The following is a 14570-nucleotide window of genomic DNA, read 5'->3' as shown; positions in this document are numbered from 1 at the left end:
CCCCCCATGCACAGGGAGCTTGATGCGGGGGTCCATCCCAGGACTCTGGGATCATGATCTGAGCTGAAGGCAGACACTTAATGACTGAGCCACCTAGGCACCCCAAAATAAAGTAATTTGACATTAAATTGATGATGTCTTTTTTTGTGTAATAATAGTTATATCTATGTATTAAGAATGCTCTTCTAGACATTTAATAAAAAAACATGGTTTGGGTAAAAACATAAATTAGAAAAAGTACTACCGGAAAACATGGCGAAACAGACATTTTTACCTGGGTAGGCACAAATTTTTCTCTGATTAAATTAGAGTTTCTTTGGAGGCTGATTTTTTTTTTTTAAACTAAATAGTAATCTGTTATATTAACAGTGAAAATATGACACTAGTCCACAAAATCCACTTGTCACTAATAGTATAGTAGTAAGCAATGTCACAGTTGTGTTTCTAAAATGCTCCAGACCACTGAAGTTTAATCCTATGTCAGTAGATGTTATTGGATTTAATCTCTCCGTTTCTTAATGTTTTAAGTATCATGTTGCTTAGTCTGTTGAAAATACACCTTAAAAGGACAACTGAGCATCTAACTTGGACTTGGTACATAGTAGATAGTCATTAAATACTTGCTAAATAAAAAAAAAGAAGGACAACTGTACTATGACAGGGGAAGGAGGGGTAGGAGAATTTGTCTGAAGTAAAAGTATGATGTTGAATCCACTGAGCCCATGAACCACACATAACAAAGGGAAATGATTGGGTGACTGACGTTTTGCTAAGAGAGTTCTAAACATTCATGAGGAACAGCTGTGGTTAACTAGGTGCTCGGTGTCTGACACCTGTCCAGGTGTTAGCTACAATTTGCAGATGAAGAAACAGATCGAGAGGACTGATGACTTGCTCAAGGCCCCCCAAAATCACAAGTGGTGCAGCTGACATTGAAGCCCAAGTCTGAGCCTGACATCCAAATTTTTAACCACTTTGCTAATGACTGGGTCTCATTTTACAGTTTAAGTAAAAATTTCTTAGCCCTAGATAGTTACTTTTAGTTGATAATTTTGTTTTTTAAAATAAGTTTTATGTCCACTGTGGGGCTTAAATTCAGGACCCCAAGATCAAATGTCACATTTTCTATGGACTAAGCCAGCCAGGTGCCCCTTACTTGATCATTTTTTATGTTCTGCAAAACATAAGACACAGCTGTGTCTCTCTTACAGGTTTGTGGGACTTTATATAGCTTTTGGGTACTTTGGAGCTCATGTCTTCTCCCAATATGACATTTTTTTTTAGCTTTGGTTATAGTGTTTTTAAAATAAACTTAATTTTTAGAATTATTTTAGCTTTACCAAAAAATTGTGAGGATAGAGAGTTCCCTCCTATTGAGAGCCAGTTTCCCCATTATTAACATATCAATATGTGTTATAATTAATAAACCAATATTAATATATTGTTGTTAACTAGAGTCCATGTTTTATTTGGAATTCCTGAGTTTTGAACTAATGTCTTTTGTCCTTCCCAGGATCCCATCTAGGAAACCAAATCACATTTAATCATTGTGTTTTCTTAGGCTCTGGGCTGTCAGAGTTTCTCAGACATTGTTTATGGGGTTTTTTTGCTTGTAGTTTTCAGTTTTAATATAATCAAACCTATGTATCTTTTCCTTTATGTTTTGTGCCTTAAGAAATTTTTCACATACACTTAATAATAATAATCCTCTAAAATTTTTAGTTTTCCTTTCCACATTATATATGATGAGGATGGAGTTAAAACCATTCCTTCCACATTTCCATAAGGATAGAAAATCAATTGTCCCAGTAGTTTTGTGGGTTTTTTTTGGAAAAGGCACTCTTCCCCTAACCAACCACTCCACTTCCCCATTTATAAAGTTATACCTCTGACTTACTCAGTTCCTGCATGTATGACAGTGGATTTCTAGGTTCTCTGTTCTCTTGGTCTGTTTATCTACTTGCATGTAAATGACACATCTTTAATTCATTCAGCATGTATTTATTTGAGTGCCCCCTATGTGTCAGGCACTGTTTTAGGCACAATTAATGCAGTGGCAAACCAAAGTGTGTTCCCTCCATGGAACTGACATTTAAGGTGAACTCTTTTATTACTTTAAAACACCACTTTCGGGACGCCTGGATGGCTCAGCTGATTAAGCATCTGCCTTCTGCTCAGGTCACGATCCCAGGGTCCTGGGTTCAAGCCTGATGCCCAGCTGGGAGGGGCCTGCCTCTCCCTCTCCCTCTCCCTCTGTCTGCCACTCCCCCTGCTTAGCTCTCTGTCAAATAAATTAATAAAGTCTTAAAAAAATCAATAAATAGGGACACCTGAGTGGCTCAGTCGGTTAAGCTGCTGCCTTTGGCTCAGGTCATGATCCCAGCGTCCTGGGATCAAGTCTCGAATGGAGCTCCTTGCTCGGCAGGGAGTCTGCTTCTCTCTCTGCCTCTGCCTACGACTCTGCCTGCTTGTGTGGTCTCTCTCTCTCTGACAAATAAATACAAATAATAAAAATCTTTAAAATAAATAAATAAAGCACTGTCTTCATTTTTACTGGTCCTTGATCCTTCCATGAAAATTCTAAGGACAACTGGTCAAATTTCATCAAAAACCCTAATGGAATATTGACTGAAATGACATAATTTGAAGAGAATTACCCATTTTAAGATCCTTTCATCTGTGAATATGGTATATCATTCTATTTAAATTGCCTCTGATGTTGTTCCTTAAAATTTTATAATTTTAAAAATAATGATCATGCATAAGTTGTTAGATTTGCTCCTAGAAACTATGATTTTTGCTGCTATTGTATGAAGTATAATTTTTAATACTACATTTTATAACTGACTTTTGCTGAACACAGAAACGCTGCTGGCTTTTTTTTTTTTTTTAAGATTTTTATTATTTATTTGTCAGAGAGAGTGAGCGAGAGTGAGCACAAGCAGACAGAGTGGAAGGCAGAGTCAGACAGAGAAGCAGGCTCCCTGTGGAGCAAGGAGCCCGATATGGGACTCGATCCCAGGACGCTGGGATCATGACCTGAGCCGAAGGCAGCTGCCCAACCAACTGAGCCACCCAGGCGTCCCACGCTGCTGGCTTTTGTGTATTAATCTTGAATCTAGGTTGATTTGTTTGCCTATGGATTCTCTTGGAACTTCTGGGTAAATAAATAATCATATTATTTATGAATAGTGGAGTTCACAACTTTCCAATTTAATAACTTTTCTTTTTCTTGTCTTATGGAGATGGCTAAACTGTAAAATAGTAACTGAAGTAAAGCAGGGAAAGGACATATCTTTGTTTGTTCCTGATTTTAAAGAGTAGGTTTTAAGTTTCACCAGTACGTACAGTGTTTGCTGTAGATTTTTAGAAGATATCTTATCAGGATATGAAAGTTATCTTTTCTTCCAATTTTCTAAGAGTCTATGTTAATGGTTATTTAATTTTATCAAGTCATTTTTCTGAATCTATAAGAATTTCATCTAGTTTTCCTCTTTATTAATGGATTACTTTTTAATAGATGTTACACTGAACTATCCTTAGTCATGGTATACCATATTTTGATATACAGTACTGCATTCAGTTTATTAATCTTTTAGTTTTTCCAGTTTTACTGATGTAACTGACATTCACATTTTAGATTTTTGTGTTTACATTTGTAAGTGAGAAGAACTTATAATTTACCTTTCTTATACTCTAAGGTTCAGGTTTTGCTACTATAGTTAGAAAACAATTTGGAGGACAAAACACTCATTTTAAAAAGTTCCTTATTAGTATAGTTTAAGACAGGCAATATTTTGTTTTGTGTTGATGTATCATATTTGCCAGATCAGTTTTTTGTTTTGTTTTATTTTGAAGTATACTGGGGGCAGGGAAGGGGGATGACTATGTTTTAGACAGATTCATTTTGGCTTTGGAAATGTTCGAATTTTTCAGTAGCTTTACCTTTTTCCACCCAAATTCCACTATAATTGCTTCTGGAGTTGGATGAAAACTCAAAACAAGTTTTATTTTAGAAAGCTTGATAGTTTTAAAAAATTGTTTAGAAGTTTGAGATATTAAGGGGTGTCTGGGGTGGTGCAGTAAGTTAAGCATCTGACTCTTTGGCTTCAGCTCAGGTCATGATCTTAGGGTCCTGGGATTGAGCCCTGTGTCAGGCTCCCCGCTCAGCGGGGAGTCTGCTTGTCTCCCTCTATCTCTGAAATAAATCTTAAACACACACACACACACACACACAACGACACAGACATCAACTGATTCATATATGGTCAATTAATTTAGGACATAAGAATCAAGAATATATAATCGGGAAAGGACAGTCTCCTCAATGAATGGGGTTGGGAAAACTGGACAGCAACACACAAAAGAATGAAAATGGACCACCATCTTACAATTCACAAAAATTAATTCAAAATGGAATAAAGACTTGAATGTAAGACCTAGATCATAAAACTCCTAAAAGAAAACAAAGGTGGTAAGCTCCTTGACAGTGGCCTTGGCAAAGATTGTTTGATCTGACTCCAAAAGTAAAGGCAACAAAAACAAAAGTAAACAAGTGGGACTGTATCAAACTGAAAACTTCTTCACAGCAAAGGAAATCATCAACAAAATGAAAAGACAACCTACTGAGTAGGATACATTTTTTGTAAATCATGTATCTGAAAAGGGGTTCATATCCAAAATGAATAAAGAACTCCTACAACTCCGTATCAACAAAAATTCCATTAAAAATGGGCAAAAGATCTGAATAGACACTTTTCCAAAGACATACAGATAGCCAACAGACCCATGAAATGCTCAACATTACCAACCATCAGGGAAAACAAATTAAGACCACAGGGAGATACTGCCTCACATCTGTTAGAATAGCTGCCATCAAGAAGACAAGAATAACATGTGGTGGCAAGGATATAAAGAAAAGAATCCTCTGTGTACTATTGGTAGGAATATAAATTGATGCAAATGCTGTGGAAAACAGTACAGAGTTTCCCACCTAAATTAAAAATAGAACTACCATATGATCAAGCCATTCCCGCAGGTATTTATCAGAAGAAAAACACTAATTTGAAAAGATATATTCATTCCCATGTTTACCATACCATTATTTACAATGGCCAAGACACGGAAACAACGGAAGTGTCTATCAGCGATTGAATGAAGAAAACGTGACACACAAACACACACCCACAGGAATATTATTCAGGTGTAAAAAAATATAACACCTTGCCATATGAGACAACATGGATGGACCTTGAGGGCATTATACTAAGCAAAACAAGTCAGAGAAAGACAAACACTGTATGACCTCACTTAAATGTGGAATCCAAACAACAAACAAAAATAAATAAACCGAACTCATAGATGCGGAGAACAGACTGGTGGCTGCCAGAGGGAGGGGTGGAAGGGTGAAGGGGCTCAAAAGTTACAAACCTGAAGTTACAAGTCACTGGATATAACGAACAACATGGTGACTATAGTTAATAATACTGTGTTTCATATTTAAAAGTTGCTGAGAGTAGACCTTAAAAATGGTTGATGTAGGGCGCTTGGGTGGCTCAGTAGGTTAAGCCTCTGCCTTTTGCTCAGGTCATGATCCCCGTGTCCTGGGATCAAGCCTCCATTGGGCTCTCTGCTTGGCGGGGAGCCTGCTTCCTCCTCTCTCTCTGCCTGCCTCTCTGCCTACTTGTGATCTCTGTCTGTCAAATAAATAAGTAGAGTTTTTTAAAAAAAGAAAAGAAAAATGGTTGATGTACGTTTTGCGACACACACAAATATCGAATCATTATGCTATACACCAGAAACAAAAATGTCATGTCAATGATACCTCAAAAAAAAAAAAAAAAAAAAGCCCAACTCTCAATATGAATCCAATACCAATTTTTATTAAGCTTCAAAAGATACAAAATGGCAATGCAGCCCCTAGACAGCAGTTGCTTCACAAAGTCTTGAACATCTTAAGGGCAGTTTCAGGACACTTCCACCCAAACACGGAGTGCCTTAGTTACAAAAACTGAAACGGATTTGGAAAGTTCCCCTCCATTCCCAATAGATGTTTTATACGTATAGTAACAGTGCTTACCCCTTCCGCTGGGTGAGGATTAAACGAACCCTTGTAGAGTGGGACTCAGCGCCCGGGACACAGTGGGCGCTCCCATGGCACTGCTGCCCGTTTCCTCCCCCACCGCTTCATGACCGGAGACGCCGCGCTAAGTAAGCACCAGAAGCCTCCAAGCTGACATTCAGCTCCTGCGCTCCAGGTGGGCACAGCTCCGGGAGGCTGGCGACGTCATTACATGTCCGAATAGTGTCACACGGGCTACGGTCGATGGGGGTGAAATCCATTTACCCAGATATCTTTTTCCTAAAAGTATTTTTACTGTTCAGGAGCCCTGAGTTTTAGCCGAACCCAAAAACCTTGCAATTTCAAGAACCACCAATTTTTTCAACTCGCAAATGAGCGAGTCGCGCTTTATGCGCAGGCGCCAACGAGTTCCGGGAGGGCTGTTCTCGCCCCGCCTCTTCCGCCAGGCCCGGGCACCGATTGGCCCCCGTGATCCATATAAGAGGCGCATTGGCCGTACCTGGGTGGTTCAGTCGGTTAAAGCATTTTCTGGTCAGGTCGTGATCTTGAGGTCCTGGAATCAAGCCCCGCGTCCTGCTCTCTGCTCAGCGGGGGAGCCTGTTTCCCGGCCCCCTCTGTCTGCCTGCCTCTCTGCCTACTTGTGATCCCTGTCAAATAAATAAAAATTAAAAAAAAAAAAAAAAAAAAGGCTGCGCAAGCGCGGAATGTCCTTCCCTCAGCTGCCCGCTAAGATGCTCGGTCCTTCCAAGCAAGCAAAGGCCGTGTTGGGGGGGAGGCCATCACTTCATCAGGCGACTAGCACCGCGCCGGCACGTCCGCTCAGCACTTGCCAGCACCATGGCCTCGGTCTCTTAGCTCGCCTGCATCTACTCGGCCCTCATCTTGCACGACGATGAGGTGACGGTCACAGTGAGTGCGTGCCACACCCGCGCCATCAACATCCCCGGCGGAGGTGGGGGAGAGGGGCCCAGCAGTGGGCGGGCCCACGTGCTCCAGCTTCCTGGGGGACTGGAGTACAGTCGGGCTGCGCGCTGCGTCTTTGGGTTTTGCTTCAGCGAAACTTCCGCGGCGTGAGGGCATCCTAACCGCACCTGGGACACTCCCTGTTTGGTGGCCCTGAATTCCTGCGCTCCTCTTACTAGGCCTTGTTGGGCCAGGCTGAGGGATGTGGAGAGCACGTTAGCTTGCTCTACCTCCGGCCCTGACTCGCAACTTAAAATAGCAGCGTGGCTTGGGCAAGTCCTGCCTGCGAAACGGCAGCGGCCTGGCACACCGGAGCCGGGTGCATTCCGTTTGCTGATGATCCTAAGAGCGTAAGAAAGGGTCAGTTTTACATAAGCGCACATGAAATACAGGTAGAATCTGTGAAGTGGTTAAACACGGTTTTGGACACACGTTTGAATGTCTTTAGTTTGCAGTGTTTTGGAGATGTTTATGAAAACTACACTTTGGTTTGCTGTTTTTTAGGAGGATAAGATCAATGCCCTCCTTAAAGCAGCGGGTGTGAATGCTGAACCCTTCTGGCCCAGCTTGTTTGCAAAGATAAGGTGAGGGCAGCCAAGTGATGGGGAGAAGCAAATCTGGGGACATTACTGATTAAGTCGGGTATTCGTGTAACACTAAAAAGGCTGGAAAGTGCCATATTCCACTGGATCTTTAAGTGATATTTCCTCATAGTTCCTTATCTAGAGCCTAATTAAAGTTTATGTTTTTTACTTGATTTCAATCAGGTTTCTCTTTGCTTCTGTTCTGAAACCATGACATTCATAAATGTATATATGGTATACACACGTGTGCATTAAATGACTCCTGAAAACGGCCACCCAGGGGATAATATCGCCCATGTTGTTCCAAGCACATTATTCTTGCATGGTAGTCTGGTTTAATGGAAATTGGATGTGACCTTTTGTTGCCATTTACTATTTTGGGGGATATAAAAAGACTAACGAAGGCAAGATTCCTACCCAAGGAACTTGGCACTGGCTATCTTTCCTATTTCATGTTACTTAATCTCTGGCAAGAGGCTATTAGCTTCATCTCTTCACGTTGTGTCCAGAGAGTTCTGAATGATTGAAAACACTGTGCCTTTAGTAAAGGTCCTCTTCTTTAATAAAGTCCCTGGACTTAGCAGTATGAAAAATGGAATTAACTGTTAAGAGGAGATCTGGAACTGTGGAAAGAATCCTGGTTTGAGTGTTTAAGGAGGCATGAGTTTTTTTTGCCAACAACTTACACCAGCATTTTGGGGCCAGTTTTCTCACCTATAAAAGGAAGGAATTAATTAGTTATTCTGTCTTGCTACTGAAATATGGCAATGCAATTGTAAGATTTAAAGCTTGAGTAGTTTTTTGTGTGTGTGACTAATTTTTAATTCAGCTGTGTGGTCATAATCTAGTCTAAGTCTTGGGGAATCTAAGTAGCAGCCAGATGTCACTGGGAGACTCCAGAGAAGGAAGAACGATATAGTGTTGGGAATTGGTTGTTGTTCCTTCAGGGGAGGGGGGTACCTTTGGATGTGTGTGTGTGGGGGAGTGCTGTAACAAAAGGCCAGAATAAGTGTGATCAGCGTATGCATGTGTGTTGCAGGCCCTGGCCAACGTCAACATTGGGAGCCTCATCTCCAATGTAGGAGTGGTGGACCCACCCCAGCAGGTGGTGCTGTGCCAGCAGGAGGTCCTGCTCCTTCCACCACTGCTGCCCCAGGTAGGCATTTTTTTTTTTTTTTTAATTGGAGGGAAGAGGGGCACCTGGGTGGCTCAGTAGGTTAAAGCCTCTGCCTTCAGCTCAGGTCATGATCTCAGGGTCCTGGGATTGAGCTCCACGTGGGGCTCTCTGCTGGGAAGGGAGACTCCTTCCTCCTCTCTCTCTCTGCCTGCCTCTCTGCCTACTTGTGATCTTTGTCTGGCAAATAAATAAATAAAATCTTTAAAAAAAATTGGAAGGAGGAGTGGAGATAAAGAGCAGTGATGCCTATAATACTTAATTTGCTAAGAGTAGATGATGTATAGAAACCTTATAGCCAGGGGCATGGTTGGAACCAAGGCTAGGACATTTTTGATCAGGTAAGTTGAGGGGCCTGGAGCTCTTTGGAGTTTAAAATACTTAGCAAGTGTTGACTTTCAGTTTTTTAGCTGAGGAGAAGAAAATGGAAGCAAAGAAAGAAGAATCTGAGGAGTCTGATGATGACATGGGCTTTGGTCTTTTTGAGTAAACTGCTTGTGTAAGCTGCTCAATAAAAAGCTGAACTCTTGGTTGCTGTTGGTTTTGCCCATTGTTTGGGGATGTGCATTGTACAGACGATCTCCTTTCTGCAGCACTGGCTGCCAGCCTCTTCTGGTATGACCCTCTTCTGGTATGACCTCTTCTGGTACTGCCCCCTGCCACCACCAACTCCTGGTGAGAAATATGGCACCAGTCAGATGCTGTGCCAAGAATACCTAATGTTGCGTGTGGAACTGCATGGAGAGGTGGGAGAGAGATCAGAGCAGATGCCTTGTCAGAGTCACCTGTGTGAGTTCATGACCACAGGGTTTGTCTTCTTGACAGGAGTAAGAGTCGGTGGTTCTGATATAATCAAGGCCTCTTAAAAATCCCAAGTAAGGGGCACCTGGGTGGCTCAGTTGGTTAAGCATCTGCCTTTGGCTCAGGTCAGGATCCAGGGTCCTGGGATCGAGTCCCACATCAGACTCCCTGCTCAACAGGGAGCCTGCTTCTCCCTCTCCCACTCACCCTGCTTGTGCACCCTCTCTCTGTCAAATAAATCTTTAAAAAGAAAAATAAATCCCAAGTAAAATCCTGGCTACAAATTTTTTGAGCTGTGCCGAGTCAGAGGTAGAGTACTGCTATATCCCTGGGCTTAGAATTCAGCAATAACTGAAGAAGTGGTGAGAATTCAGGCTTGTTGGGGCACCTAGGTGGCTCAGTCGGTTAAGCTTCTGCCTTGGGCTCAGGTGATGATCTCAGGGTCCTGGGGTTGAGCCCTGCATCGGGTTCCCTGCTCAGTGGGGAATTTGCTTCTCCCTCCTACTCTGATTTCTCACTCTCTTTCTCAAAAAAAGAAAATTCAAGGTTGAGTCCCCATTTACACAAAGAGGTTAAAACCAAAATTCAAATCTGTGTTTGACACTAAAAAAGTAACCTTTGGGGAAGGGGATGGCTGAGCACTGGTATGAAGACTGTTTCCCTTCAAAATGCCAGGGGACCCGAAGATTTGGATTTATAGAACGTGGTTACTTTGTCTTCAGAGCACCTATTAGGTGCCAGGCACCTGAACATCTATTAGATGTCTCTATTAGAGATCAAGAGTTGGTGAAAAGCAGGATGTCATGGCCCCAAATGTCCACTGTCCAAAACCATTAGTGTTTAGAACCAGATGGGTAAGTGGCTGGTGTACCTCACAGAATTGAACACAACCCTGCAATTCTGCTTCTGTGCATTATTACCCAAGAGAAACTACGTAAGGACATCAGGATGCATCTTTGGGAATGTTTAAAGCAGTACTTAGAAGACAGCAAAAACCTCAAGTCCATCAGCTAGAAAATAAAATGATCCTCAATGATCAGCAGTGAAAATGAGCTGTGGATATAGAGGAATTCCTAAGGTTAGATTAAGAACAAGTCCTGGTAAACTGCATACAGCACACCGCCCTCTTCCTAAAGCTCAAAAATAAGATGGATTAAGTAAGGTAAGGGATGGTTATTTTAAGATCTTAAAGAAGAAGTGCAGTACTTAGAGGTTACTGTCATTAAAATTTTGTGCATGTGAGAAATGGGTCATAAAGTGATTGTGGGGCGCCTGGCTGGTTTGGTAGAGCATGGAACTCTTTGGTCTTGGGGTCATAAGTTCAAGCCCCATGGGTGAAGAGCTTACCCAAAGATTGATCTACACACACATTTAAGTGTTTTTCCTCCTCATCTTCATCAGCTAACAGCCAGTGCTGTGCTGATCTCCAGCATGTCCCGTCATTCTGCATAACAAGCCCATGGTAAGACCCATGTCACAGGTGGGTCAATGGGAGCTCAGAGGTTAACATGAGGTAAAGACTAGTAAATGGGTAGAAGGATTCAGACGATACTCTGCAAAGCTTGCTCGTAGCATCTTTCCCCATGTCCCTGCTCCTTTTCCCCTCCTGCCTCAGTTTACTCATCTATAATGAGAGGGCCTGCCTCACTGGGTTCTGGAGACTTCTGAAATTCCGTTCTGGAAGCACTTAAGTGTGAGGAGGGAATATGGACACTTCCCTTAGCCAAGGAAATACCTTGAATGGATTAAAGAGAACACTTAACAGGAACATAAAGGAAAACAGAATCTAGAACAGCTGTAAATGAAGTGGTAGATTGGGGCACAAATACCAAGTTCAGTTACCCAAACTCTATACAATGACAAATGTGCGCTATAGCAAGACTCCAATGCAAACATGGCCTCATCGGTGGGCCCAGCTTTTGAAAAGAAATCTTTCAGTGTAGTAAAACCCTAAGTAGAGCTAAGAACCTTTCCAAAGAATGATCTGATAAAGTAGGAGACCCACCGACACATGCAGAAATGCCAACCTTCTATTCATTTGATCCTGAGTTACAAAGTCTGCCCAGTTCCACTGCCTTTTTAGTTCTCCTGACCCTTAATTTCTTCTTTGCAAAATGGGAATAATACCTAGTTTATATTGGGGAATGGACTGGCCCAACAATGCTCACTGGTATGCAGATGCTATTTCCCTTCTGTGTAAGGTACAAAGAACACAGCTGGCATCCCTGGTACTCAGAATCCCTCGGTCCAGCCAGCCTAAGCCTTGTGCTCTTCAGGCACTCCCCGCCCACTGTCAGTCCTCTGCAATCAGCCAGCAGCTTTGGTTTCTCATGACTGGTTTCATGCTACTGATTATTCACCAAACATACTCTATACTTTGTTTAAAAAGTTCCATTGTTCCCAAGAGTCTGTTCAACTCTCTCCTGTGGCCACTGAAAGCATACCCAGGTCCAAGGCTGGCTCACTCACCCCTTTTATAATCTTGCATCAGCAAGGAGCCAGGATTAGGTGTAGGAGAGAATTTTAGGAACAGACTTGCTCACTGACAAGCCATCTAAGAACAACAATTTTTTTTTTTTTTAAATCCATATTGTCACTGAATGTGTTGCACAATGGGATAAAAAAAAATTCAAAGCTCCTGTCAACTGTTTTACTCCTTTTTTTTTTTTTTTCCTTTCTTCTAAAAATGATGAGCAAACCACACATGAAATTCTAAAACCACCTTTTGGAAAAGAGAAACACTCTAATTAAAATGAAAGAATTCAAAATATTTATGCAACAAAACAACTTGGTATATTGCTACAAATTCAAATAAAATATGTCAAATTCTTTCTCCTCACAATTTGAAGGAGCATATACAGTAAAATTCTGAGAGAACAAAGTGAACGAGGTGTTAATGAGCTTGGTCGCATAATGCTTTAGAGTTTAGAAATAACTTCCACAGGTTTTCCCATTTTGAACTTGACCATGTCAGAAGCAGTGAATTCACCCTGGTCACACAGCAGACTGGTGCTCAGAGAGTCCAAGTGCCTGCCAGGTTCGCATAGCTAATGGCAGGCAAAGCGAGGTCTGCCACCTCTGTTGTCTCCACTAGTTCTACCACGACATGGTGTCCCTTCCCCGCGTGCGCTTTTGTAAGGTATGGTGATGGACCTTTGATTTTTTTCCTGTCACTGTACAAGCCTCTTCTCCAACTTATCTTTGCAAACAAGCCTGGATAATTCTGCTAAAGGTAAAGACGAGCCACTTTCAAGAGAGCATTGGTATTTTTGGTTCTTCTGAAGCAGCCAGGAGAGGCCCCTCAGAGTCAGACTGCAGACACCCCACAGCCTGCATCATGAAACCTGAGCTGTTCAGGTCTGATTCAACAATCCTCCCTGAACTGGGGTGTCTGGGTGGCTCAGTGGGTTAAGCCTCTGCCTTCGGCTCAGGTCATGATCTCAGGGTCCTGGGATCAAGCCCCTCGGGCTCTCTGCTCGGCAGGGAGCCTGCTTCTCTGCCTACTTGTGATCTGGGTCAAATACATAAATAAAATCTTTAAAACAAAACAAAACAAACAATCCTCCCTAACGCTTATAGAAGGACAAGGGGTCAGGGCCATCGTGTATTTTCACAGGATCCCTCAAGGAGTTATGGGCTTCCAAATAACCCTCTAACTTCTACATAGTTGAACTCACCACAGCTTCCACCCTTCTGGCTTGTATACTTTGAGGGTTATTAGGACATCCAAATACAATAAAAAAAAAAATGTGTGTTCACCTTCCATATCTTTGCACTTGCTATTCTCCACTCTCACCAGGCCACTGACCATCTACCCCAGTTAATTCTAGTGCTCCAGGCCTTAGGAAGGCCACCCCAGGCTATATTAAATACTCTGCTGCAAGTTCCCTGTCTTAACGCTTCTTCGAGTAGATGTGTAATTATGCGTTTGTGACAGTTTGGTCAGTATCTTCCTCCTCCAAACAGTAAGCTTGGGGATGGGGCTGCCTGCGTTGCTCACCTGTATCCTCATTACTTACCACCGTGTCTGGCTCATTGTTGGTGTTCAATATGCATTCATCACATTGTCCAACCCTCCCCTTTTACACACGAGGAATTCGGGGCCCAGAGGGGAGGAGGACCTTGCTCAGCAGCAGGGAATGGGACAGCCAGAATTGGAACCCAAGTCTCTGGACCAGTGAATGTTCTTATCATTGTGGCAGCCGGTACAGGAGCACAAAACCAAGCCTGCCCCCCACGGCGAGCTTCCTCCCTTCCTCCCTCCTTTCCTTCCTTCCCCACTTAATACGCACCTTCCAGGTTGCCAGGTACAGGTGTGGGCGGCCAGGCCCTCAGGTGGGAACCCGAGAGCTCCGGCTCCGTGAACCGAAGGGAAGAGCGTCCGGAGATATCCCCAGGTGAGGCCCCAGCCAGGCTTCAGTGCTGAATCAGGAATTCTCGGCCGGTGAGGCAGCAGAGGCAAAGGTGTGGCGCCCCGGAGCCCCGCAAATTGCCTTCCGGACACAGTGACCTACCTGTCACCTCCCCTGTCACGTCCACGTCGTCTAGGATGACGGAGAAGGGGCACGAACTTGGAGACGGAGGGCCTGCGGCGGGATGAAGAGTCCTCTGCCCACCCCGACTTCACGCGCCACAGAAGCGAGCTCCTCAACCCGCACAGGTGCCTGAGAGTCTGGCCCCCCCCCGCGCTCGAGCTTTTATAGCCCGCTGCTCGCCAATCAAAGTCCGTGCTGGGAGGGCGGGACGAGAGGCGGGGCTAAAAGCCGAGGGTGGCCAAGGGAAGCCGAATTTCTCAATTGCACCGAGGCCCATTGACCACTAGGGGCGCGCGCGGGTCCGCGGAGCCTTTTGCGCATGCTCATTAATATCCCCGGCGCTAGCAATAGCTTTTAAGTCTGTTTTAGTGGAGGTTTCGCAGGCTGGTGCGCTGGTTAGTGAACTAAAGTAACTAGTCGGTTGTGAAACC

The 14570-nt window shown here is 43.3% G+C and overlaps 1 protein-coding gene and 1 long non-coding RNA gene across 3 annotated transcripts in view; one reads left to right on the top strand and one right to left on the bottom strand.

The window, feature by feature from the left end:
* The window catches only part of LOC309867208, a 35987-nt gene extending 21717 nt beyond the window's left edge, over nucleotides 1–14270 (bottom strand). For both annotated transcript variants that reach the window (XR_014313039.1, XR_014313040.1), the window contains exon 1: nucleotides 14119–14270. This is a non-coding gene — a long non-coding RNA (uncharacterized lncRNA). The remainder of the gene's footprint in view (nucleotides 1–14118) is intronic.
* RPLP1 (ribosomal protein lateral stalk subunit P1) lies at nucleotides 6920–9332 on the top strand (the record flags this gene model as incomplete). Its single annotated transcript, XM_082737574.1, is given in 5 exon segments — nucleotides 6920–6934; nucleotides 6938–6991; nucleotides 7550–7629; nucleotides 8649–8785; nucleotides 9214–9332. Coding segments are annotated over 5 exon segments (366 nt in total). The 3' UTR covers nucleotides 9294–9332.
* Nucleotides 14271–14570: the final 300 nt, after the last annotated feature.

Source organism: Mustela nivalis (assembly GCF_964662115.1).
Source record: "Mustela nivalis genome assembly, chromosome: 6".
NCBI lineage: Eukaryota > Metazoa > Chordata > Mammalia > Carnivora > Mustelidae > Mustela > Mustela nivalis.
This window is presented reverse-complemented; position numbering and strand designations above follow the sequence as displayed.